Source organism: Anolis sagrei, chromosome 4, assembly GCF_037176765.1.
Source record: "Anolis sagrei isolate rAnoSag1 chromosome 4, rAnoSag1.mat, whole genome shotgun sequence".
Classification (NCBI taxonomy): Eukaryota; Metazoa; Chordata; class Lepidosauria; order Squamata; family Dactyloidae; genus Anolis; species Anolis sagrei.
The window spans coordinates 31,294,196-31,321,264 of NC_090024.1; the positions used below are offsets into that span (position 1 = coordinate 31,294,196).

The following is a 27,069-nucleotide window of genomic DNA, read 5'->3' on the forward strand; positions in this document are numbered from 1 at the left end:
AGGCACTATTTAAATGTTGGACATTGTGGATATACATATATTAATCACATACCACAATTCCTCCCTTGTGGCCACTGCTCCCTCCTTTTACAGCCAAACCAGAAACAATACTGCTTAAAAACCACAATGACATTTCGTTTGATTTATTTTTTTCTGTTGAGAATTCTGCACACACTCATGCTAATACTTAACGAATACATACTTGTTGCTCTTAAAGTTGTTCCGCTCGATTCAGTGATATTTATTTCCATGTGAGAATTTCACGGAAGACTTTGGTTTTTAGCTTTCCAGTTTTCCACCAGGATTGCTAATATTTTCTTTTATTGTCTTCTTTTACTTCCAAGGTATTTTCTACCTAGCACTGTATATGGGTATGTCTTGATGCCCCATTCAAATACAATTTTCCCCTTTACTCTCATCTAGTACTTCTTGAAGCAGATGTCATCCCACTGTAGGGCCAAGCTGGACCTGAACTTGTTATTTATCCATGAAATAATTCCCAATAACTTCACTACCTAAAAGAATCCCCCCCTTGTGTGACTGTGGAGCAGAACAAACAATTCCGCACTTGTATGCTTGTCCACAATGCCCTGCCTTATGTACAGAGGAAGAATGATTTAAAGCTACAGACAATGTGTTCACTGTTGCCTGGTTTTGATAAAAACTTATTTAGCTGCTTGTGCTTCTTCTATTTTTATGTATGCACTGCTTTTGACACAAAATAATAAATAATATACAAAATAATACATAACCACACACCTATCAAAAGATGAGTCTATCATTGAAATGAGAAGCTTCCTAATATAATGTCAAAAAAGTTACTTGGTGCTCTGAATCAACACTGGTTTCCAGAGGGAGGGAGAATAGAAGGACATTTTTGATGGCCGACTGAAGGCTGTACAATGTATAGTTTAACCCCTAGGATAAACTATAAACAAACAGCAACTAGGAACACAAAACAGAACAAATCTTTTCAAGTGAGCCTCTTCTAACCTTTTATGTCTGCTTACTTAAAGCATAATGCTGGTGTGCTATGGGTGTTATTGCTGGAGAAATAGTTTTCATAGAAGTTTACTTGACACTGGAACTACACTCAAGTGGTTTGTAAACAAAAAAAGCATCTAGATTATCTATGATACAAAGGAAATAATCAAGTTCAAGGAGTTTTCCTGTAATTTATGAAAAGGAAAAAAAAGGAACAGCTGTCTCTATTTACCATATATGTTTGAGTATAAGCTGACCCGAATATAAGACGAGGCAACTAATTTTACCACAGAAAACTGGGGAAATGTATTGACTCGAGTATAATCCAAGAGTGGGAAATGCAGTAGCTACCGGTTAATTTCATAATAAAAATAGATACCAATAAAATTACATTAATTGAGGCATACAGTTTCTCTCCTCTTGGCACAGCAACCCAGCTCGGTTGCTGTGCTGAGAGGCCACGCGCCTTCCTCTCCTCTCTCGGCACAGAGATCCAGCTGGGTTGCTGTGCTGAAAGGGGAGGAGGCACCCAATTGGTAGAAGCCCTTCAAAGGGCTTCTTTCAGCCCCATGCCTTCCCTCCAGGACCCTCACTCGAGTATAAGCCAAGGGGGGCTTTTCCAGCATTAAAAAATGTGCTGAAAAACCAGGCTTATACTCAAGTATATACGGTATTTTGTTTACAAAGAAACATGTTCCAAACACTTTTTCATTCTTAGATATATAAATGAAATAAAAATATAGAGTCCAAAAATCCCATAATTAATGTTAAAGATAAAAACAGCCGTCTAGCCTGTTTTATATACTACATTTCTTCACTAAATGCGTTAAATACCACTCACATTTAAATTTTTGTCAATAAATGTCGAAACCTGCTTAGCAGTGATGACACAGATCTCATATTTAATTATTTACTGTTTTACAGATTCTCATATGTATTCTGTCAGTCTTTGCAGTACACGCCATTGTTGGACTATGACAAGGTCGGACTTAACATATGTAGTCAGTATGGGGAGGAATATAAGTGGGACTACCATGTGACTTAATTTACAAGACGCTTAAGTAGAGCGTGCAAGCCTATATAGCAAAATATAGCCTCCCTAGAAGTTTGTAAGTCAAACTGGCTCTGAGCCAATGTTCCTAAGTTCATTCTGAAGTTACCACGTGAGAAATGCCTCTTCCTCCACACTGTCAACTATCTGAAAATTCTTCCTGAACTTCCATTCCATATCCGGTTGAGGTAATGGCATGCAGTTATTGTTGCAAGTGAATAAAGATGAGAGAAAAATGCCTGTTGGTGGCAATGTCCATCCACTAGCAGAAGTGATGGGACTTCACAAGGTGCAGGATCTGAAGACTTTTCAGGGACTTCCTTACACTCTTTCCCCCCAGTTATTCCTTATACTCTTCCCCCAAAGGAAAGGTTGCCCCACATTTGATACTGCTCCCCACAGATTCAGTTTCTGCTTTTTTCTTCTATTTGTTCCTGAGATTCTATTATCTGCACTTGACAGTGATGGGACTGACACAAGTGCATTATGTCAAAAAAAACCTTTGCAGTTGGCTATGACGGCAGAGAAAAGGCTGAAAACATACATGTCAGTGGTTGCCAAATAGAAGAAGTAGAAGAGATAATAGCAGTGAAAGGATTGCAGTTTGCTCAGCACAGATTGCACTCTATGCCACAGCCCACAATCCTCTTGCCTCTGTCACTCATGTAACAATCCCCTCACCCTGATAAACTGAAATTGGTAATAGAAAATAAGAACCTAGAAATCACATCTACAAAAACCAAATCTCCAAATGAACGGCGCAAAATGTAAATATGCGGTTTGCAATTCAGTTTTGGATTTCATTCCCCAAAGTTTCTGATCAGGAAATCAGACATGGTTACCTAATAAGCTGATGCCCAGTCGAGAGAGACCCTGGCGCAGCCCTTCTCCCAGGTTCTCGGGAAGCTGCCGCCTCCATTCCTCTTGCCGATTGTAATGCTCCTCATCCAGGGACAGGCGATCCATATTCCGAGCCAGGCTTGTTGCCAGATTGGTAATTGATGTCAGTGTACCTAGATGCAAAGTTAAATGATCAAATTAATATTTTAGTTATACTGAAGGTACAGATACCAGGATACATTCCTCTTTTGGGGAGACTTCTGAAAGTCTTCCACTGACAATGTTGGATTAGGGGTGGGTGGGAGGGGGAAAGCATGGGCTATAGGCCATAAAAAGTAATTTTACCAAATGTAGGATTGAACTCCTTTATTTAGAATCATAGAATCAAAGAGTTGGAAGAGACCTCATGGGCCATCCAGTCCAACCCCCTGCCAAGAAGCAGGAATATTATATTCAAATCACCCTTGACAGATGGCCATTCAGCCTCTGTTTAAAAGCTTCCAAAGAAGGAGCCTATTTTAAATATTCATGTACATGGTGAGAGCAGGTTTAGGGGGTCAAAAATATGGATTTTGATACAACCTATGGATATGTGGAGGAGAGACATTCCGCAGAGAGGGAAAAGGACCACCTTAGGGACCAGCTGCACAATTTTCCAATTGCAAGCATTCAAAAATCTCCGATGCAGTGCCACAGTGGAGAAAGTAGAGTGTGATCATGATTCTTTTTGGTTTCCCTGGGGTGGATTAAGTTCTTGCCTTTTGCCACTCAACACACAGATAAGGGGATGGTTTCTTTTTTGAGAAGAATTAAGGTACAGTACTCATAAGATAAAGGTAAAAGTTTCCCCTGACATTAAGTCTAGTCGTGTCCAACTCTGGAGGGTGGCGCTCCTCTCCATTTCTAAGCTGAAGATCTGGTGTTGTCTGTAGACACCTTCAAGGTCATGTGGCCAGCAAGACTGCATGGAGCGCCATTACCTTCCCGCAGAAGCGGTACTTATTGATCTACTCACATCTGCATGTTTTCGAACTGCTAGATTGGCAGAAGCTGGGCCTAACAGCGGGAGCTTACCCCACTCCCTGGATTTGAACCATCAACCTTTTGGTCAGCAAGTTCAGCAGCTCAGTGGTTTAACCTGCTGTACTACCAGGGAGCCTACAGTACTCAAACTGACTCCATAATAAGTTGACTCAGTTGTTGGTGGTTGCTTTTTGACTTATATATGGCACAAAATTCTGTCTAACAAAATCATACTCATGATATAGAAATAACTATATTCTGCACCAGCTACTTAACCTCTCCCGGCATGAGTCCTTCACAAGACGAACTCACCAGCTATCAGACATAATCACCAAACAATGTTTGGTGAGGATGTTTCTCACTGCCCCCTACCAATGAACGGGGCAGTAATAAGGAATTGTAATGTAGGTCTGCTTCTGATTGTCCCAGCCTCATTTGCTGGAAGGAGGGGCCGGAAATGTCCTACTCTTTGTATCTCAATTTAGAGTTGAAAAGACTTATTTTATCCAATGTGGCTGCTAGATATTAAGGTGGGCTTTTAGGGGCATTTATGAAGTGTTATAATACAGCTGCGTAGTCTTACTGAATATGAAACAGCTACAGATCTGTAACTTGGTTATGAGTTTGTCACCGCAAGACAAAATGCCATCCTATCCCTCTAACTTTAAAGGATCGGTGGAATTGATGGACAGTATATATTTAACACAGCCCTTCAGCCTAATTTCTCATGCTGTAACTAATTTATCAAACCCTCTATCAATAATTCACCGGGTAATCCCAAACCATACAGGAATGTCATTGGAAAAAAGGCAGTGGAAGGGCAGATTCAGAAAACGAACTTATGCAAGGATCACTTGCACTCCTGAAAATATTGGCAAAACATTTTTCCTTCTTCAGATCTTCTTCATTTTGCAGCAGTGCTTTGGAGCCACAAGATGGCACTATGTCTGTGTTCAAGTCCAGGGGCATCCAGATGTATTACTTGCTTCAAAAACATGTTCAGAAATATCTAAGAACAGTGCCTATTTTTTTAAAAAAAGACTACAGATGATGAGGCAATGTGGTGTAGGATTTCTGAGGTACAACAGAAATATCTCTGCTTAGTTACTGCATGTCAAAGTGACTATGCAGAAAAGTGTAAATCACGATACTATTATTAAAGGAGTAATTTGTTTTTTTAAAGCACTGCAGGTACATTTGTTTTGTTACCCACCTAGCATGCATTTAAACCAGTTAGAACAAAGTCAAGGGCGATAAATCCCTCTAAAAGTGTGAGTGCCTTCCTTTCAATCCTTGGTGGTTGGCTGGGATATCTACCTTTGGAGATGTGCTTCACAAACGACGTTGTTCCTCTGGAGACTCCGCTCACAAAGGCACCAGGACCTCGGGTGAGCCCTTCATAGGGAAGCCTGAAGAAGTCCGCTATCCCATTGCCTATGCTTCTTACCAAACTGGCTGGGCTGCCGAGAATTTCTAGAGATCCAACCACCCATCCTACAATGCAAGAGAGGCGAGAACAAAACATTTAGGCTCACTGAAATCACAGAAACACCAGTAGTGGTTTGGTGTTCCTTCTTTAAAGGGAAGAGAAACATTTCTACTTTCTTGCTCCCTTGTGTCATTTTTACACGAAAAGTTTATCACATCATGTACTTCCTTTGAGAAAAACACGGGAAATAGCTCATCCACTACAGATTCAGAAATGGCAATCGCTCCTGCTTTCTAAATCAAATAAATCCCTTTGGCAAAAACACAAATAGCTTTGAAATGACTTCCTTCCATAAGCCTCCCGTATTTCTGGTAAAACTGTGTGCAGAGAGATGGACGCCACGTTCAAATGGCTCGGAGTAATAGGAGCAGGGGCTTATTTTTGCTTAGGAGGCTTTACATCTTGCAAAGCAACTTTGTTATTTCACATTCTCTCAGCGAAAGGCTCCTGACAGCTAGTTTACAGTGATACAGTGCATAGCCTTGGGGGAGTGTGAAGGTCAGCTGCTTGATGGGGTGTCGGGGAAGGGGATGCAGGTTTTTGACAAGTGCGTAAGGAATTATTTTAATCCAGCCCAACAGCTCTGCGCTGATCACTTTCTTGTTATAGCTAGATAAATGGCTTTTTGCTCAGCACAGTCATGTAAACAGAAATGGCATTTGCATGCTGATTAGGTTACTCAGAGGGAGGATCCCAGATGAGTTGCCCACAAGGGGATGAGGCTGGAGGATTCCTTGGATTGGCTTCCCTGCATAAAATTACATTTGTTGGCTGATAGCCCGATGTCCAAGTGCATTGCCCTTGGTTTCCTATAAATTGTGCTGCAATGATGGTTTGGAAGCCAGAACAAAACTCTTATTGGAACAGATTAGAAATTCACAGCTGCTGAATGTATTGTCGAAGGCTTTCATGGCCAGAATCACTGGGTCGTTGTAAATTTTTCGGGCTGTATGGCCATGTTCCAGAAGCATTCTCTCCTGAAGTTTCACCTGCATCTATATTAGACAACCTCAGAGTTTGCGGCCCTGCTTACCTGTTTGAACGTATCTCCCCCTATGAACCATCTAGGAATCTAAGATCATCTGGGGAGGCCCTGCTCTCAATCCCGTGTCTGGCGGGGATGAGAGACGACCTTCTCAGTGGTGGCCCCTCAGCTGTGGAACTCCCTCCCTAGGGATATAAGATTGGCCCCCTCCCTCCTGACCTTCCAAAAAAAAAAAGTAAAAACCTGGCTCTTTGAACAAGCCTTTGGAAATGCAGTGCAACAGACAATCATGGAATTATGTAAGATTGAAACATGGAATGGCTTAGACAATGCTACTGGAAAATATAATTAACAGGAAGACATTGGTTATCCTGTTTTAAAAGTTTTTGTATGGATTTTATAATGCTGCTGACAGACCTCACAACCTCTGAGGATGCCTGCCATTGATGCAGGCAAAACTTTAGGAGACAATTTTTCTGAAACGTGGCCGTACAGCCCGAAATACATACAACCATTACAGCTGTAGTTTGCAGCAGCCGATATAGTGGCACCATCTAGGCTACCTAGAAATCCCCCAAAGAAAATTAAAAGTTCTCTCTTGGGTGCTGCAGGAGCAGCCAACATAGTGACACCATCTAGGCTACTTAGGACCCCTCACCCCCAAAAGAAAATTAAAAGTTCCCTTTGAGTGACAGAATGGAGTGGAAATTGTGCCTTTATCTACTGACAGGGCTCATTACAGTGGGAGAAGCATAGAGATGGATGACTCTGTACATCAACAGGGATTTTTTTAGCTCGGTGCTGTGCTTCTGCAACTTAGGTAGCAAATCATAACGTGACATAAATCTTTTGACTCATGCCTCATAATGTGAGATGATCTATCAACTCATGAGTCAAACAAGTTTTAATGCTGGTCATTGATCAAAATAAAAATATCTGATTTGAAGGTTACATGGAAAATCTAGGATAAATTTGGTACATCATTTAATTTGCCAAGCACAGAGGTAAAATTCAACATTATGTTAAATTATGAGATTCATTACAGGAAGCTTTCCCCTCTGAACAACATGTATAAAACTACTAAAGAGGCTTGTGGCTCCTTCTAAAGCTAACAAACGTATTGAAGCATAAACTTCCATGGGCAAAAGCCATTTTGTCAGAAGCAGTTTCTTCTATTCTGCAACAAAGGGTCAAAAAACAGAACTGCTCTCCTTTTCACTGCTGTATATTTTGAAAACTGAAACTTTCCCTGAAAATCTATGGTAAAGCTGAAGAATAACATTATAGTGCTAAATGCCCTGAAGGTACCAGGTCCCTCCTGATCTTGAAAGCTAAGCAGGGTCAACCTTAGTTGGTACTTGGTTGAATGTCAGGTGCTTCAGGCTGTATTGCAGGGGAAGGAACGGCAAAACTACGTACCTAAGAGTATTCCTTGCCTAAGAAAACCCAATGAAATTCATGAAATCACTCCTCAACAGGTGACCTGAAGGCACGTGCACACACACACACACACACACAATCGAGACAAGGGTCCTTCACCTAACAGAGATTACTGTTGGATGGAATGACATTTTCCACTCTTTGCCATCTTCTTGCAAAAAGCAGGATTGGGCAGGATTCTTGTCTTCCAGTTTTACCTTCTCCTGACTTACATGGCAGAGTCTGTCTTCTACTTGAGGCAATATCCACTTTTCTGAAGTGACATTTTTTGTGATTTATAAAAGCATGGATCAAGCTGGCTTCTTCATATGATTTTAGCAGAAATATATATAAACACATGCTAGAAATGTAATATATGGAAATGGATTGGGGATGTATTTGCCACATGGATTTGTTGATAAGTTGTAGCTCCCCACAACTTATTTCCATACAAAGACACTTGTGCTTTTGGTATTTATGAAGAGCCCTTAAATATCTGGGCAGTGTTCTGGGACTCATTCATATGCAAAACATACATCCTACCTATTGCCCAGAATGGAAACTCAAGGCAGGAAACAAATGCCATCAGGAATTCTGCTCATTCTTTACTCACATAACAATCTTTGACACATAGTAAACCATACTGCTATCATGTACTGCTTCAAATGGCTACAAGTGCACATATGGACACAAGTCACAGAAGACTACTAGGCACAATGCCTAAACATAATGCATTCCAAATTTTGTTCATTAATATTCCCCTCAACACCAGCTGGGCAACTGTAGGTCTTCAGACTGAAAGTCCTAAATGTTTCATCACTGGCTCTACTGGCTAGAGTTGATGGGAGTTGTAGTTGACAACATCTGATTGTCTCTGGTTACACACTCCTGCACTAAAGTATTATGAGCCCACCTTTTAAACTATGTAGTATTTCACTAGTGTTCTAGTAACTCAATTGCTTGTATAACTATGCGGGTGCTATATTTCATGTTCACCTCAAGTGAGAGGAAAAGCATAAGGAAAGTCATTTGAAAACATGAAGATATGGGGCCCTCTAATAACAGTTCAGATCATCTAGCCCAGTACTGTCTACTCTGACTAGCTTTCATGGTCACATGTAGAGGTCTTTCTCATCACCCATTTGATCCTTTTTAGCTAAAAAAGACCAGGAATTGATTTTAGGAACATGTGCATGCAAAGTATGTAATCTAGAATTGACCCATGGTATATCCTATTAGGGAATTTGAGTTCTTGCACAGGATGAAGTTCCCACAGGGCTCTTTATGAGATTTAGATATGTTCAGGAGAACTCAAAATTCCCCCAAAGATGTCTTTCTGAATTGTACATAGAATCAGGGAGTTGGAAGAGACTTCATAGGCCAACCAGTCCAACCCCCTGCCAAGAAGCAGGAAAACTGCATTCAAAGCACCCCTGACAGATGGCCAGCCAGCCTCCGTTTAAAAGCCTTCAAAGAAGGAGCTTCCACCACATGATACACACTAACACTAGATGGTCCTTTCCCAGTCACATACACTGATTGACACAGAAGCACATTGCTTGGAATGGTACAGAGCGCAACAACAACTGCCTTAGAGAATGATGATAATCATTGTTCAGTGCAAGCTCCAGCGATGGGTGCTTTCTCTCTCCATTGCAATGTGCATGCTCTTTGTGGACAAAGGTGCAGCAGAGATGGAGTCACTTCATGAATGCACATGTATGGAAGTGAGACAAGGCATCCATTAATCTAATAGACTGTTTGCTCACTATTGATCTCGTATGGGAAAGAATCAGTAAAACAAACACACTCCTCAGATCAAAGGACAATAAACATCTGTGTGCCAGTCTAGCATGAGGATTCTGTGAAGAAAGACAGATTGCTAATCATAAACGGCAGCCAAAGGGAGATTGAACAAGAAAACAGTGTTCAATTGCATGGTTTGTTTCAAATGTACAGAGACAGAACGAGGAAAGAAAATCCTTTTGTAAGTCCATGTTAAGAATTAATTTTGAATTCTGGGATGTACAGGCCGACTAGGATAACAAAAGGAAAAACGGAACACGATGTGTTTCTCGGTTTCTCACAAGCTTTACAAACATCCTTCAAGGAGGCCAACTGCTGCTGTCTCATGTTAACTTCAATCTCAGTACTTTCATTTCATTCAACCCCTCCTGAAAGACCAATTTTATGAAGACAATATATTTCTTCAGACAAAATAATCAATGGGATTAAAGTACAGCTAGCCTTGCATATTTGTGGGGTTTGGGGCTCTTTCCCCTGTAGCCAAACGTGTGTGGAAGCGCCTGGTACATCGAAGGAGTCAAGAGAACAGAAAGGCACTTCCCTCCGTTCCTTCCAATAACAGAAGTCAATAAATGGTGTTGAAAGGCATTTCCCCTCCTGTTCCAAAGGCTCTAAATCTCTCTCTCTCTCTCTCTCTCTTTCTCTCATGCACATACACACAAACCCTTTGCTGTTTATCCCTTAGGGAAGACAGAACAACAGTGATTGCACCCAAGTCCAGAGCAGCCTGTGAATGTGGGAGCTGGCGGTACAGTGTTGGTGCCACCTAAATACCCTAAAGACACCATATGCAAATACACTAAAGCCCCTGGTGGTGCAATGGGTTAAACCCTTGAGGACGGAAGACCGACAGGACAGAGGTTTGAATCTGAGAAGAGTGTGGATGAGCCCTTTCTGTCAGCGCCAACTCCCCATGCAGGGACATGAGAGAAGCCTCCCACAAGGATGGTAAAACATCAAAACATTCTGGTGTCCCCTGCATGGTCTCCTTGCAGACGGCCAATTATCTCTCACACCAGAAGTAACCTGCATGTCTCAAGTCGCTCCTCACACACACACAAACACACACACACACAACTAAGCAGAGTCAGCTCTGGTTAATACTTGGATGGGGGATTGCTAACAAACACCAAATTCTGTAGGTTAAATTTAAGTGGAAGGAATGGGCAAAACCATCTCTTGAGTATTCCTTGCCTAAGAGAACTCTATGAAATATATGAGGTTGCCAGAAGTCAAAGGGTTGCTTGAGGGCATACACACACACAGTGGTAATTTCTGGATGAAATAAAAATGTCTCACATAATCACAACTTAGCTTACTTCAGTTGATGGTGCAACAGTATATCAATTTCCTGTGATAAACAATAACAAACAAGATAGATTATCTTTGATTTCCTCAATATGGGAGACTGCTGGTCAGGATCACCATATGACTGAGTGTACCCTCAAGTGCCAATATTCAGGAGTGTTTTCACATGCTCCAATCACTTGGAAACACAATCCCAACATGGTATAAAAGTGTCAAAAATAAACATACCTGCTCTGAACAATGCTCCTGCGGCATAATGCATGGCCAATGCATGAATGAGCTGTCTGGCAGTTGTGAAAATGGGTCCCCGTTCAAACACAGAGAAGGAGAGAGGAGTGTGGTCTGAAGCAATGTATAGCTTCAGTGAAGCATGAATGCTAACTAAGAGGCTCACTGGTTGGATGGCTAATTTTCTTAACTTCACTGGGTTGACTAAAGCGTTGGCATGCTGCCTCACTTGTTCAGGTAATATCTGGCTACTTGCTGAGGCTTTGGTGGAAGGGTAAATGCTTTTGCTGTCTGGGAGGTAGGTCTCGAATAAAGTCTTAACATAATAAACAAATGTGTCTTCCACATATAACCTAGCTGGTCTCATTTCAAAGCTGAGTTCATTCACATGGAACAGTAAATTCTGCTCTTCTGACAAAGTGAGGCAGAGTTTGATGAAGGAGTTTTCACTATATTCTTCCAGATCTTTGCTGGATCCCACGGGGCTATGCATTTTGGTCCACTGTATACTTTCATTTTTCTCTCCCTGGCACAGTAAGACTGGAAAATGGAAATTGGATTTGTTGTAAAGCTGATTGTCCAGCTGTAAGTCTCCACAGTAGATCTGAAGAGTATAAAACTGCTGAATACTGTTGGTGGCCTCTCCATTAAATTCATGTGAGAGAGGCCTAAGGTAGCTGGCAACTGGAACCATATGAAGATAAATGTGGTCTATTGTGAATCGTAGAAGTTCAGACAACATTTTGGGGTTTGTAATGTCATCGTTCACAGCAACACTCAGCTGGCTGATGAATGTTTTAAACACCAGGCTCTGCTCTTGAGTTCTGTAGACAGAAAACAAAAGCAATTTCTTCAGTTTCAAATCAAATGAAAATCCAATGTGATTAATATGAACTAGATCTGGGGATGCAAATTACCTACAGTCAACATACACAGAGGAATATTATTACAACCTACTGCCAAATAGCTCTTTCCCCTTTAGCAAAAACTTGTGTCTGAACTGCGCTGTAACATTTTCTGCACAGTGGCGCTCAATCATATTTACTCAAGTAGGCAATGGAAAACATGCTCCAAAAGTTCTCAGATTTTGGCTGTTCTGCAGCAGATGAAATGGGGTGTTTCTATTATGGATCATTAACTCCACATTATCAAGTGTATTTCCTTCTATTAAATGACCATGACCATTTTAAACGGATGGTAGTGCTGTTTGCTCCACAGTGCTGACCGCTCCAGCTGAGTTGAATGAACAAGTGGGCTATTATGCACTGATAATAACTAATTTCATGGTGATTCATACATCACAATAAGGCATCCCGTATTTAAAAAATTCTCAGTAATGCATTCTGTTCTCCCTTTGACATTCCTTTTAGAAGCTGAACACTTGGCCAGTTTATAAATAGGTGATGCTATAATTTAAGTTGAGTGGAGCTTGTGATGAAGATTTTGCAATTTTAGCACATAAGGAAGTGTAATAAAGATGATCGACTACACCGTTTGCATGGGACCAATCTTCTGTCCTTCATCACAAGTTAGAACTCCCACAGATCTCAATGGGAGTTCTGTGCAAGGAAGGGCTGCCTATCTGGCCAAATAAACTTTAAACTTGTGAGTCTGCTCTGAGCCTTGTTTATTGTACCAGGCATTTTGTGTTTATCCTAGAGTGACTTGACCTCAGAAGTTAGATTGTCATGTTTTACTGTGATATACAAAATGTTAACATGTGGTCTAAACATACGCCACACAAACGCAGGGACACCAGACAAAACAAATAGTGGTGCTATATTTAATAAGTCATTTCACACCTAAAGGGTGAACAGCCTGCACAGGACAATTTTCTTTAGGATCTCCTACTTCTAAGTAGTTTTAACATACCTGTTCAAACTGGTCTGGTGTCCTGGTCTTCCTTCAGGTGCTAAAGTGATCACTATTGACCCACACTGATGAGCAACATCCACATAAACATAGCCAAAGCCAGTTAAGAACACGATCTAAGATGGAAAAATAGTACTTAGTAATCTGCAAAGTGTGGGTACACCTTGATCCAATCATGGTACTCTGCTGGGACAAAACAGTTACTCCACAGTAGTAACGGTAACATCTGTAAAACTGTATTGAAACAAGTAGTCTTGAGAACAGTAATGTTTAATGTTTGCTTTGTATTGCAAATGAAAGAAAAAAGCAGGTCTACAAAGCAGTTCCTACATTTTCTTTTTCATGGTCTGCTTTAAGAATCTGATTAAAGTCATTGACCCTCTACGCAGCAAAACCTATCTAAGTATAGTTTTGACAAGTAACACAAAGGAAACAAAAGAACACAAATTAAAAGATAATTCACGAACTCCCTGAAGTCTATCCACGCATCACTGATTAAGAAGCCAGGTTTAGATAAAAACATTTGGCTCAGGTTCTGATATCTCAAAAAATCCACCGGCCTGGTTGTTTGAAGCAGAACCTGGAACAATGCATTTTCCTCTCTTAACTTACTCTTGCCATTTGTCTTGCCTGTCTAGACTCACTGTGGCATATATAGAGAGCATATGAGTTTACATCACTCACACTTCTCAAACGTAGTAGTGTTCCCAATTACCAGTGCTGGATTCTGGCTCAGAAGGAGAATTGATCTACATCAGATGTGGAAGGAGACATCTCCTACTGTTGTACTGCTAAGTTGTACTATATCCATCCACAGTGTTATACTTGTATTTTCATTTACTGCACCATCAAGAAGTGCAACCCTCAGTAATATTAAGGCTGGGCGCTTGTTCACGTATTTACAGCTATGTTTGTAGAACAGCCTATTTCACCAGAGATGAAAAGGGAAGGAGTTGACCAAATTTGCACTTTTGATACTGGGATCATTTCACACAAATGATTCCCTACAAGGAACTGTAGTAATACATAGGACTGTGAAACAGCTACAGTTGTGGAGGCAGTTGTAATTATCTTATTATGAAAATGTCCACTGCCTGTACTAGGTGCATTATAATTATGAGATCTTTGCAAATCTGGCATTGGGTCAGGTCCCTAGCAAAATATCCCCAATTGTGACATTACTCCCTTGCAGTATCTCCTATCCTCCAGTCATAAATAGTCAGGATAAAGCTGTTTGAGTCCATCAGATGCTAAATTTTAAGTTGTGATATAAGCAGATGAAGAAACAGACAAATGGTGAGAAAGGTTTCTGGAGATCACATAAAAACAACATTAAATCAAGAAGACAAATATTTTGTAGCACAGCTTTTGAAAAATAAAGTAAATCCATATCTTGAAGGAAACTTCAGTAAATGGAGAAGACTACTTGCTATAAGTACCAGCATTTATTTCTGGAAAATTAGAGAAGAACATTTCATACATGCAAAAGCTCTGCATGAAATTCATGTGAAGCTCAAGTGCAGGAGAGTTTGTGGGGAAAGAAACTTAAAAGATTCAGGAAACTCAGTAGGTATCTTTGCTGAATGGAAAGCCCAACTGTTGACAGATCAATAGCGAGAACATTTGTAACACACAGTAGTTTGTAGGACATGCCGTTTTAAGGACGGCTCTTGGTTTTAAGTTAACAAACCAAACAACTTGAAATGTTGTTATAGCTGTAGCCTGGTTTACTTTTTTCCATAGTCAAAGTGTAACATTTGTTTTTTTGGAACAAGATATCAAACAGCAGCATGGAGAGCGGATGTTATGTAGCAGGTTGAATACACAAGCTAACCAGTGTCACTAGCTCAAACAGAAAGTATCTAAAAGAAAAGCCAAAATCTAGATGGAGCAATGCCAGTAAATCACTGGTCAAGTCTCCATTAAAGGACGGTCTACATGCAACACGAATTTGTCCTTAAGTACAGGCTTTCTCTTTCAGAAAGTCCAATCCAGTTTGGGGTCCCACACTTGCATTTGGCCTTTACTAGAGTTTTCCAAACAAGAGCTCCTAATCTGTCCTGGAATTGCATCAGTGATGGGGAATGGGCTAAAGCAGCCACGGGCATACTTGGGCCCCCCAGGTGTTTTGTAGGCAGTTAGGAATTCTGGGAGTTGAAGTCCAAAACACCTGGAGGGCCCAAGTATGCCCATGCCTGGGCTATATAGTGTCCCTAATACTATACTGTAGCTCCCCTTCTGGGTTTCCTTTTTGAAAGAGAAACCTCACACTCAATAGGAAATTATATGATGAACATGATAGCTAGGTTCATAGTGAGCACAGGCCTTGTTTTGAAGACAGAACTGTGATCCTGGGAATTGGCCTGACATGTGACCATGCTCGTTAACAAGGTGCACCATCTCCAAATGTGCTGCCTTACATTTTGTTGCTTTTCCCCTGGTGTACATCTCTGTTTTGGCAATATGGTGTGATGGTGGATTGAGAGTGGTGACAAAGCAACCCTTAGACCCTGAGAGTCTGTATTCCCACTTGACTTTTGATAAGCATCAAGGGTAGGAATCATATGGCCCTCCTGAGAATGCTACCCCCAGCATGTTTCATTATTGGCTGTGCAGGCTAAGGTTGCTGGGATTTCTAGTACAACAACATCTGGAGAGCTGTATGATTCCCAACCATAGAAGAGAACTGGAAGAGTGAGACATCCCTGACTAATCCAGAACGACGTTTGCATTCCTTACTCTAACAACGTCAACATGCCACTGGTCTGGCTCATTCTTTTATACATTCGACCCATGCACATTTGCTTTGAGTCAGAAAAATAACAATGAAAAACACTAACAGAACAGTGGGGAGAAACAGTCCTATCCAAGGCAACTCTCTGTTATTAAAAGCTGGATAAGTTATTCTTTTCTGTTTCCGGACTACCCTTATCTTGGCTTAGAAATGTTATTAGTGGCCATAGCACTACTCTGATACATGAAATAACATCTTGCTAAATTATTTCTTTGAAGATTTCCTGATGGCAATTAATTCCACAGGTCAAATAAACATAGTGGAGGAAGTATTCCTATTTAGTTTCTTTACATTAACAGACATTCCCTTTCACCAAGTATCCTTTTAATCTTGCACTGTGGAAAATGCCTTTTGCCTTTGCAACTCTTGCCTGTTCCTGAAAACTTCAATCAAATCGTTTTGGAATCTGAGCCAAAGCCAGCTCTGATAGCGGATGGCAGATGTGAATTTCAGTAAATACTGGTAGAGCTTTCTTACAAGTGGAAGAAAGAGCACTTAGCTTCAATTTGCAGCTGGATTGAAAGAGTAAATGGTTCACAATCCTGTGAGATCAGAGGTGTATATATTCTGTACTGGAACAACATCTGTAACAATCATATTCTGGTGCAAAGGAAGCAAACAAGTTCTGCACTTCAGATTAACACCATGTAACACAATTTTGTCCATAGGTTATAAATCTCATTTCCTAATTGATTCTATCAAAAAAAAATGGAAAGAAGTTTATTAAACAGAAAAAAAAACTTTGTTTTGGGGGTCTGCATTAAAGGTTAAAAATATCATATGAAAGGTTTAAAATGGCAGTCACAAAAACTAAGTTTCTGGAGTATAACAACAACTTTCAAAGAAAGTATTGCACAATTAAACAGGAAATAACACTTCCAAACCATGAAGAGATTCCCCCCTCCCTCAAAATTTTGTTAATAGTGTAATTGCTTTCTTTGCATAATTTATTTCATCCCTAAGATTCAGGTTTCCAAGAGAGCCATATTTCTTTTGGGACATAGATTTTTAGCCAATACATTGCACAGATCTCTAAACTTTAACATGCAATAATGAAAAAGACAACTGCACACACACACACACAAAAGAATGAAAGGTGACATGCCCAGAATAAAATATCTCCACATTAGGAATAGTGTGCTTCGCAATAAGCGCTTAGCTGTACAGACATTATTGGAAGAAACGTTTGATGGCTTTATAGTGGCCAAGATCAGAGTTGTATTTAAATCTGCTTTCCAATATAGTTTTTATTTATTTCCTTTTGTTCTTTTAAAACATGAAAACTATATCATACACTGCTGTTAATCTCCCATTAATGTTGCATGTAACATTTAAAGTACTTTCTTATTTGTTATTCTTAATTCTCTGTTTGCTTACACTACTTTTATCTTTCTGCTATCGATATATAGATTGGAATTTCTGTAATCCACGGACTTTCCAAATTACTCTTGTCAAGCATTATGCCTCTTTCAAGCACATATGATACCATTGCTGTTGTTGTGTGACTTCAAGTTATTTCTGACCTATGGTGTCCCTATGACAACCCTATTGCAGGTTTTCTCAGCAAAATTTGTTCAGAAATACTTTGCCATTGTTTTGCTCTGAGACTGGGAGAATGTGACCCAACCAAGATCACCCTGTAGGTTTCATGTCCGAGTGAAAGCAGAAGGAAGGAAAATGCAGAAGATGTTAGTTAGGTTGATTGAAGGTCCAGCCATCTGAACTGTGAGACTGTCTCTGCTAGATGTTCAACCACTTCAGCATGCCATACTCAGTAATAAATTTTTTCCAGTATTTGAAATTAACACAAGCTAATATCACTTTTCCCCTTTTCAAAATGATATCTCCTGCTTCTATCTTGACATTCCTACTTTGTGGAGGAATGTTAGTGGGAAAGTGGGAACAACATTGTTTCATCATCTGCAACAGCAAGAATATCACTGTGGGCAGCAAAATCAGGCAATTCTAACTGGATGCCCCCTCCCACCCCGCCACAAGGGGCTTCCTCCAGGGGCAAACCAAGATTTGGCAACTTGGAAGTCCCTGAACAGACTTGGAAGTGGAGTTGGCAGATCAAAAGACAACAAAACGGCACTACCTAGAAGAATCCTCCACCTTGTGTAACTGTGGAACAGAACAAATAACTCAGCATCTGTATGCCTGTCCACCATGCCTTGCCTCGTGCATAGAAGAGGAACTGTTTAAAGCTACAGACAATGTGGTTGCTGCTGCCCATTTTTGGTCTAAAATTATTTAGCTGCTTGTGCTCCCTTTATTTTATTAGTTTTATACTTATTTATTTACGCAATGCTTTTGACACAAAATAAATAAACCATTTGCTGTCTTGATGTTATGCGGCTAAACCAAGTTAATAGATATGAAAGAACTTATGCATTTTAATTATTAATTAATCAAATTGTAAATACACCATATGCAAATAAAACTCTTTACCAATACTGAATACATACAAAACATCCAATTTTTTATACTATAGGAAGAGTAATTTTTTACAAAAGAAGGAAAATACATTTGAACTAGAATCTGTCTCTATTGAGTGTAAAAACTGTGCATTTCAAGGCCAGAAGAATAATTTTTCTTCTCTTTTCTACACAAACCAATACAGAAATAAGTGGAAGTACAAAAACACATGCGTGCACTTTTTCACACATTCAATAGGGATCAAAAAGGAAAATTTCTCAGTGAATAAGACTTGTCTTTGAATCATAATTCTAAAACAAATCTAATGAAACCCCATGATGAAGATGTCGAGGTTGAATATGTAACAGTGTCTCCTTTTGTTCAAGCTTGTGCTTGAAAGAAATGAAGGTTATGGTGGAGGCAGTTATGCAGAAGTCTTCCAAGATCTTAGTGTTTCAATCACCTGCTTCAAATTGTTTCATTCTACACATTTAGAATAAAAACAAAACACTCACCTGGGTGCCTTGGTTGTTTATGTCCACACAATCACTCCATTCATTTGTTAATTCTTCTGATGATACCACTTTCAAAACAATGCTGGGTACCAAATCTTTCGTTTTGCAATCTGGATAGCTGGACACTTGATGATAAAGCTCATGATGTACTGAACTTTCAGCTGGAACATGCTTGCAGTAAACATCAAACTTTGGTGTGTCTGGAATGCATTAAAAGGTCAAACAGGCACTTTAAAGAAAGATGTTTGGACTTATGGCACAATTCCATATTATCTCAACATACGCACACATGCTAGCCTCTAATGGAGCTTGCCTCATAGATCAGCACAAACAATTACCATTACTTTTTTGCCTAATTTACAGATATTTCTTTCTTAGTCTTGCCCATACAAATGGCTCCCCCTGTTTAAAAGTCTTAATTATGATTTTTTTCATAAAGAAAGAGAGGAAAAAGCCAGCTGTTTTATTCAAAGACTGAAAATATTATTCTGTAAGAGTATAAATGTCATACCTTTGAAGTTTTCTTTGATAAGCAGTGAGACAGGACACCTGTTGTGGATAATTACACGAGGACTGGGATCTTCTGACAGAGTTAAGTATGTCACCCCAAGATGTTCCTGATAAGTCAGTGCTATAGCTCTGAAGGGAACAAGATTGTAATATTACACACATCTTCACATAGGCTTCATTTACTATTACAAACTCCTTACCAACTTAATAATGTATGAAAAGAATAACTTTGGGGAAGTGTCTCCCCCCAACTCTCTCCTTCTCAAAAGAAAGATCCCATGAATAACTGCTGCCTTTAGAAAAATCTGACAGTGTGACCATCATTAGGAAGCTTACAAAGAAGGAGCAATCAATCATATGTCATATGAAAAAACATAACCATGTCTACAAGAATTTCTTAAGTTGTTGCCTCTGCTTTCATAGATCTGTGTGCAGTGTTAGACTATTTCTAGGAAGCACTTGGCATAAGGATAGTGTGTTCCATGGATAGAATCAACATGTAAATGTTAAACTTTTGGAATGAGATTTTTTAAAGGATAATCAACGACCTTCTAGACTGCAGAATGAATGCAGCTTGACACCACTTTAACAGCTATGGCTCAATGCTATGAAATCATAGTAGTTGTAGTTTGCAGAGGAACCAGCACTATTTGGCAGAGAAGAAGAAAAACCTTGTAAAATTACAACTCCCATGATCCCATTGTATTCAGTCATGGAAGGTAAAGTGGTGTCAAATTGCATTAATTCTATGGTGTAGATCAATGGTTCCCAACCTTTTTTGACCAAGGACCACTTTGACCAGCGACCACTCTCCCACATTAGTACCAAAAGGGTTATGAATCTGTTTTTGGACAACTTTAGATTTGGTTTGGTTATTTGTGTGCTGATTCAGAAAATGTCATTGGATAGATCACATCAGCTCTAGTTTCTGATACAGAACATATGCCATCCAGTAGTCATCATCTGCTTGGCCACAGAAAACCATATTTAATAATCTAGAGCTGATGTAGTCTATCCAATGTAATTTTCTGAATCAGCACCCCAAATAACTCCAGGAACAGGCCTAAAAGTGAAAACACCAAGGTGCCTTTGCTTCCAGAACCACATGTAATGGCTCCGCTCAGGGGAGGGAGGAGGAGAAGCAGCAGTCAGGAGGCTTTTTGTTGTGCCTTTCATAGGTAGTCAGCCTCTTTCCTCCCAACATAATCGATGCCTCAGCACTGTAAGAGAGTTTCACAAGGCCAGTTGCTCTCATTGCAATTGTGCAGTAACATTGAGGCCATATTTTAGTTCTTGGGGACCATTAGTGGTCCACGGATCACAGGTTGTAGATACACCCCTAAATCTCATCAAGGTTAGCAATACATGCAGTACAAGAAGGCATAAACTGCCTTATTTCATGCTTAATAGAATTGTACAGCATTTAGCATAATGTTGACGCAAAAGACATGTAGAGTAGCAACAGTATCCCATGAGCCAAAAAAGTGACAGACAGAGCTAACATATCAACCAGCACACCCTCTGACAAGATTATCTTCAACATGGAGCTCCTACACATATTGAGTATATTCCAGATTTTTACTTGCCTGTTTACATTTAGTGCATTCAAGTGATTTTGTAGGATATATAAACAGGATAAAATAATATGATAAAATGTATTTTGTGGAGGAAGGAATATGTACTTTCTCAGAACTCTACTACAGCCTCCTGCTCAAACAAGGGTCACTGTATTTTGTCAACATCGTCTCCTCCAAGACCTGTACTGAAACTTCTCTGGAGCCCAGACACGCTGAAGACTGAAATGTTATAAGGCATTCCCTTCCTCAGTAATCAGGGTTTGAAACAGGTTGTCTTCAAAGCGTCTCCCACACAGCTCACAACATGGGCAACGCCATATGGTTGGTTTTGAGCTGAGAGAGTTTTATATTGTTTCTTATTTATTTCTGCATTCTGCAGCAAGAACAAAATTAATTTTGGGGCCAGGAAATGGAAATCAATTCCTCTACTCAGCAACGGAATTTTTACTGCTTATTTTCAAAGCAGAAAATGCAACCTTGCTTATAGGCAAGCTTCCAGGTTTGGAAAGTTTTTCTTTTTGTTTTCCCAAGATCACGGAGATTCTTGATTTAAGTTTTTCTCCCCTTCTTTTCATCTCCTACCTTTCTCACATTGTAGATCTTTAAAAAGTTGGAAGTTTGCACAGACATGTAGAAAACTAGATTATATAAATAAAACTGATCATAAAGTGCATGAAAATCACAACTTATCTGGATGGAGAAAAAAATAGTCATATCAATTTATGTCCGCCATAAGGAATGAAGAGAATTGTGGAACAGATCTTTTATGAAACAAATGCATAGCGTGCCCTGCAAATATTAAGAGGGCAATTCTTTTATGTCTGAAATTAAGATTTTTTGTGTGTTTGTGCTATGTGGAAAATGGTTATAAAATATCATGAACAACAATATCTTGCAGATAAAGAAATTATGTTCAGCACAAGTTTTTATGGATATTTGTAAAACCAAACATGAACAGTCCCTTATCTAGAGCTGAATTTGAAACTTATTTTTTCCAGGCCCATTCCAAAACACATGGCAGTGCTTTATCAAGATGTTCAGGTTCTGAGTGAATTAAATCTCCAAAGGGAGAGGATTCTAGAAATGCATGAGAAACCATCAATACTTTCTTGGTTGCTTTTGCAGGCAGACCGAAGGAGTGGTCAAAAAATCCAGATTACAGAGGAGCATAAAGGGAACCACTTTTTTATCATGTCAGAAGCGACTTGAGAAACTGCAAGTTGCTTCTGGTGTGAGAGAATTGGCTGCTGCAAGAACATTGTCCAGGGGATGCCCGGATGTGTTACCATCCTGTGGGAGTCTTCCCTCATGCCCCCACAAGGGAAGCTGGAGCTGACAGATGGGAGATTACTCCATTTCGCAGATTTGAACTGCTGACCTTCAGGACAGCAGTTCAGCCGGCACAAGGTTTTAATCCGTTGTGCCACCTGGCTCCTTGAGGGAACCGCTGTCTCTAGGGGAATACAGGAGGAAGTGCTTTTGACTTTGGGCATATACTGTTTACTATAATCATTTTAATATACTGTATATACTCATGCATACATCAACCTAATGTAGAAGATGGGGGAAGGCTTCAAGGCCAAAAATATAGATTTTGATATGACCTGAAGTTGACTATCATTTTTAGAGAAAGAAAAGTGCCAGAACTGCTTCAGGCTTGATTTTTAATCTGTTTGTTTAAAAGTTTATATCTATAATTGGTGTTCATTCTTCCATAATTTAATTATTTTTAATGTTTGCATACTATGTGTTTTTATTTAAGGGCCCTTCCATACAGATGAATAAAATCCCACATTATTTGCTTTGAAGTGGAATATATGGCAGTGTGGACTCAGATAACCCAGTTCGAAGAAGATATTTGTGGGATTTTTTGCCTTGATATTCTGGGAAATAGGGTTGTGTGGAAGTGCCCCAAGATTGTTTTAACTGTTAAAAGATGCCTTGAGTTCTGAATTGGAGAAAAGGTTGGATATAAATAAATAAACAGGGGGGAAATATCATGGAAGAGGCCATGCAACCAGAACAACTAGATTTGCTGCATAACATCAATCCTTTTATTAAAGAACCTAGAACATCTAACAGTATTTTCAACCTTCTTAATACACATTCTACATACCTGGTGGAGAATCCATGTTCATCTCGACCACAAATAGGCAATGCTATGCTTTGCCTTGGAAATTCCTGCCTAATGATAGCTGGTGGCCCCCAGAATGGACCAGTGTCATGTTTGAGGCTTAGCAGCATATACTTTTGAAGAGGGAGTGCATCAGAAGTAGAATGGCTAGCGTCATGCACAAAGTCCCAAAAAAGAATGGAGCTTGCTTTGGCAGCACCTGACTCCATAGCTGAGCAGATGCTGAAAGTACTGCTGTCTGGAACGTGTGAGAACTGGAAAGAAAACAAGGAAGAAAGTACAAGTTGTAATTTTCCTGGACTGAAAGAGACTGTGGGTGTCTCCACTTCGCAAAGCCCATCAACCACCATGGAAGGGAGTCCTAGTACAGACAATGCCCACATGTCTGAAGAATTGGCCACCTCTGGAAAGAGTAGTCCAGAGGCCACAGAAAAACCAAGGGACCAGCTCCGGAGAAAGCTTTAAGGGATACATTCTGAGGCAAAATCATCTATAGGTGGGAAGGTCAAGAACCTCCAAGCCTTCCATGAAGGCAAGAAGGAATAGCTAGAGTTTCACATTCTACACAAAACAATTTGCCTTCCGTGGGGCCTTCCAGTAGTGCTCCAGAACGCTTTGGCAGTCTTTTAATTTGTTTTAATTTATATGTATAATTGTATTAATGTTGAGTTGATGGCATTTAATGTTTGCCAGTTTTATGTTTGGAAGCTGCCCTGAGTCCCTTCGGGAAGAGAGGGTGGGCTAAAAATAAACTATTATTATTATTAATTTATTTATTTACACTATTTCTACCCCGCCCTTCTCACCCCCGAGGGGGGACTCAGGGTGGCTAACACAGGCAACAATTCAATGCCACAATATCAATACAACAATGTAAAATCAAATATATAGCAAATTAAAACAGTAATATTAATTAAAATCACATACTTATATAATAACATAGTCGCCTAATCACAAAGTCACATAGCCATTTCCAATTGTCATAACAGTTCTATGGTTCGGGTTCAGTATTATTATTATTATTATTATTATTATTATTATTATTATTATAGCTTTAAATTCCTTCAGAATTAATAGGATAAGTAGTGGTTAAGTAGAATTCAGACTATATTAATCATATTTAAATCTTATAAAATATGCCATAGCCATTTTCCTTAATATGCCAGACCAAAGTATGATTGCTCTAAACAATGAGATACCCATAGATATTTCATCTTCAATAAAAGGGGAAATATGAAATAAAATATGGATATTCAGACACAAATGTCACATTCCTTTAAGAGAATTTATAAAGCTGCCACATTACAGGAAAATTACAGTGGTATCTGTGCATATTTACTTAAAGTTTATTTTGCTAGAATGAAAAATACATATGACCAAGATGATTGAAGGCCCCAAAGAGCATATAGCTTTGAAATACTTATAACCAACAGATTTAAGTTTAGGTGCTGTAAACAATTTCAGCCTTTAAGCAGATGTACCTCTTCTATATGAGAACTTTGTACAAATTCTTAGAACTGTTTCAACAGCTATTATAGATTATGCTGCCTCAATTTCAACCGCAGCCCTCAGCTTCTGAACACATGGGGACCAGGCAAAACTAATTCCACAAAGTATTGAGATCTTCTACTATGCAGAGATCATAGTAAATTACCAGAGTTGACTGTACTGTGGCATCTATGTTTTTAATTAAAAGAGCTGAAAGTGAGTGACTTTTATTAACTCCTGATCCATTGTTTTCCTTGCAATAAGAAGTTTAGACTTTATATAAATATGACTTTCTACTCATTGTCAAAATTAAATAAAAATAATGTTAATATTTTACCTCCTCGGCCAGCTGGGACTTCACAACAGATAGCTGTGGTCTGTAATAGATTTGGTATGGAGTGTTATTGACAATGATACTTTTGTCTTCAATTTGCAGGATCTGAATACCACGCTGAACATTGGAAGAAATGCAGAACTGACACAACTGCAGGAAAAAGAAGTAATAAAATATTGAGAATTAATATATATTTTCCAACATAATTAATATATGTTTTCCAACATAATTAATATATATTTTCCAACATAATTAATATATATTTTCCAACATAATTAATATATATTTTCCAACATAATTAATATATATTTTCCAACATAATTAATATATATTTCCCAACATAATAAATTCTTCTGGAAACAATACAATAATGTTGAATCCTATCCAATGAGATTGCTATACATTTTGTCCGATTTACAGGGATTTATTAGGTCACCAGCTTAAAGCATAAAGTATTACATAGAAACACTGCAATTTGAAGTGATTTCTGCAGCACAATTAGGCAGAGCAACAATGATGACTGCCTCCACAGCTATCTGTATGTCAGTGTTAAGGGCCTGGTATACTGGAAAACTATGAAATTCATGGAGTTGCCATAAATTGAAAGGTGACTTGAAAGCACATACAAACAAATATACTGGAGTCCAGGAAAAGCACGTTAATCTGAATTTACATCACTCAGCAGACCATTGTTGGAAGACTTGGAAGGCACTGAACAGACTGTGCATTGGTACCATGAGATACAGACCCAATCTTAAGAAATGGAGCTACAAAGTGGAGGCTACCACATGCAAGTGTGGAGAAGAGCAAACCACGGTCACTTACTACAATGTAGTCTGAGCCCTGCCACATGCACAATGGAGGAACTCCTTACAGTGACACCCGAGGAACTCCAAGTGGCCAGCTTCTGGTCAAAGGACATTTAGTATAAATGTCCCCTTGGGGAGATAGAGTGGGTTATAAATAAAGTTTTTATTTATGTAATTTTTTAACTTTGTGGTTTTTTATACATTATAACTGTATTCAAGTAGCTTCTAACAGGACAAATAAATAAATAAATAAATAAATACAATTCTTAGAGTCTCTTTTCTTGCTGATATATTTTACCAGCCAATCTTTTATATATACTACTTAATGTATCTTATTCCTGAATGACAGAAATATTTCTGAATTTGATGATGTATGAAAATGAACAGATTCTTTCATTTAAATAAAGAGGATTAATCTCAACTATTTGAGATTATGTCTAACCTTTTGGTGTCCTGAAAAGGCTCCAAGTCTTATTTCGGCCTCAACAAATCCTTCTTCATCCAGAGTCACCACCTCCTCATTGTCACCATCCTTCCATTTGGGTGATGTCATATTGTGGACCAGCTTGATTGCAACCGACTTGTGTACAGTGTTAGTGTTTGCCCAGTAGATTCCTATTTGGAAAGCTTCCTACAACAACAACAACAACATTTTTATTATGGTCCAAAGACCCTTATTATACTGTAGCATACAAGTCATACAGGTAACGAGATTAAGAACATCGAATAAAATTTGCAAAAGTAAAAACTGCTACTAAGGGTTATCTCCTGGAATATTGCAGGCTGGGCAAATAAATGGGTTGACAGCCACTTTAGTAATTATATCTCTACCTTTAATGTGATCCTTCTACAGGAAACTTGGGCCATGGACAACATTGCTCTAAATGGTTTTGTCACTTATTCCCTGAATGCCAGCCGGCTTAGTTCAAAAACATTTTATCATCTTCAGCACATCCTCATACTTACATTTTATGATATTTTTTCTTTCTCATTATATTGTATGACACAAATAAATATCTGTCAATATGCATGCTGAATTATGATTGATTCTGAGATTTATGGTCCTTGGCTTGGCAACAGATCAGACTATCTGATACTTGAAACTGTTGTGTGTGAGAGGAAAGACACAAATGCCACTGCCTGTATATATCTACTAGGATTAAGATCCCTTTTGTTTCTTGAATATTCAAAACAGTATAATAAAAACAACTCCAGAAATAAATGATTCCTTCTTGGCCCATGCTGTCAAAAGGCAGTGAAAAATATTTCAAATAAATACAGTAATATGCACTCCATAGCTACAGAGAGATGGCTAAATTGAATTAACAACCCAAGATGATAAGGATATTCTCTGCCATCATCTTTGTTGGTGGCCTGATCACTGTCTCCCAAATCAGTTAGTTTATTCTCAACTTAATAACGGAAAATGAAATCTCAATGGACAGCAAAAGAGATTTAAGGATGGGCTTAAAGCTAACCCAAAAA

The 27,069-nt window shown here is 39.1% G+C and overlaps 1 protein-coding gene across 3 annotated transcripts in view; it reads right to left on the reverse strand.

The window, feature by feature from the left end:
- The window catches only part of VPS13B (vacuolar protein sorting 13 homolog B), a 382,845-nt gene that overhangs the window by 13,319 nt on the left and 342,457 nt on the right, over positions 1–27,069 (reverse strand). For all 3 annotated transcript variants that reach the window (XM_060775658.2, XM_067467340.1, XM_067467339.1), the window contains exons 50-58: positions 26,027–26,215; positions 24,779–24,925; positions 22,936–23,207; positions 19,244–19,371; positions 18,733–18,932; positions 13,006–13,121; positions 11,134–11,957; positions 5,216–5,392; positions 2,878–3,048 (exon numbers count right to left, since the gene is read on the reverse strand). In XM_060775658.2, the coding sequence (XP_060631641.2) occupies positions 2,878–3,048; positions 5,216–5,392; positions 11,134–11,957; positions 13,006–13,121; positions 18,733–18,932; positions 19,244–19,371; positions 22,936–23,207; positions 24,779–24,925; positions 26,027–26,215 (2,224 nt within the window). The remainder of the gene's footprint in view (positions 1–2,877; positions 3,049–5,215; positions 5,393–11,133; positions 11,958–13,005; positions 13,122–18,732; positions 18,933–19,243; positions 19,372–22,935; positions 23,208–24,778; positions 24,926–26,026; positions 26,216–27,069) is intronic.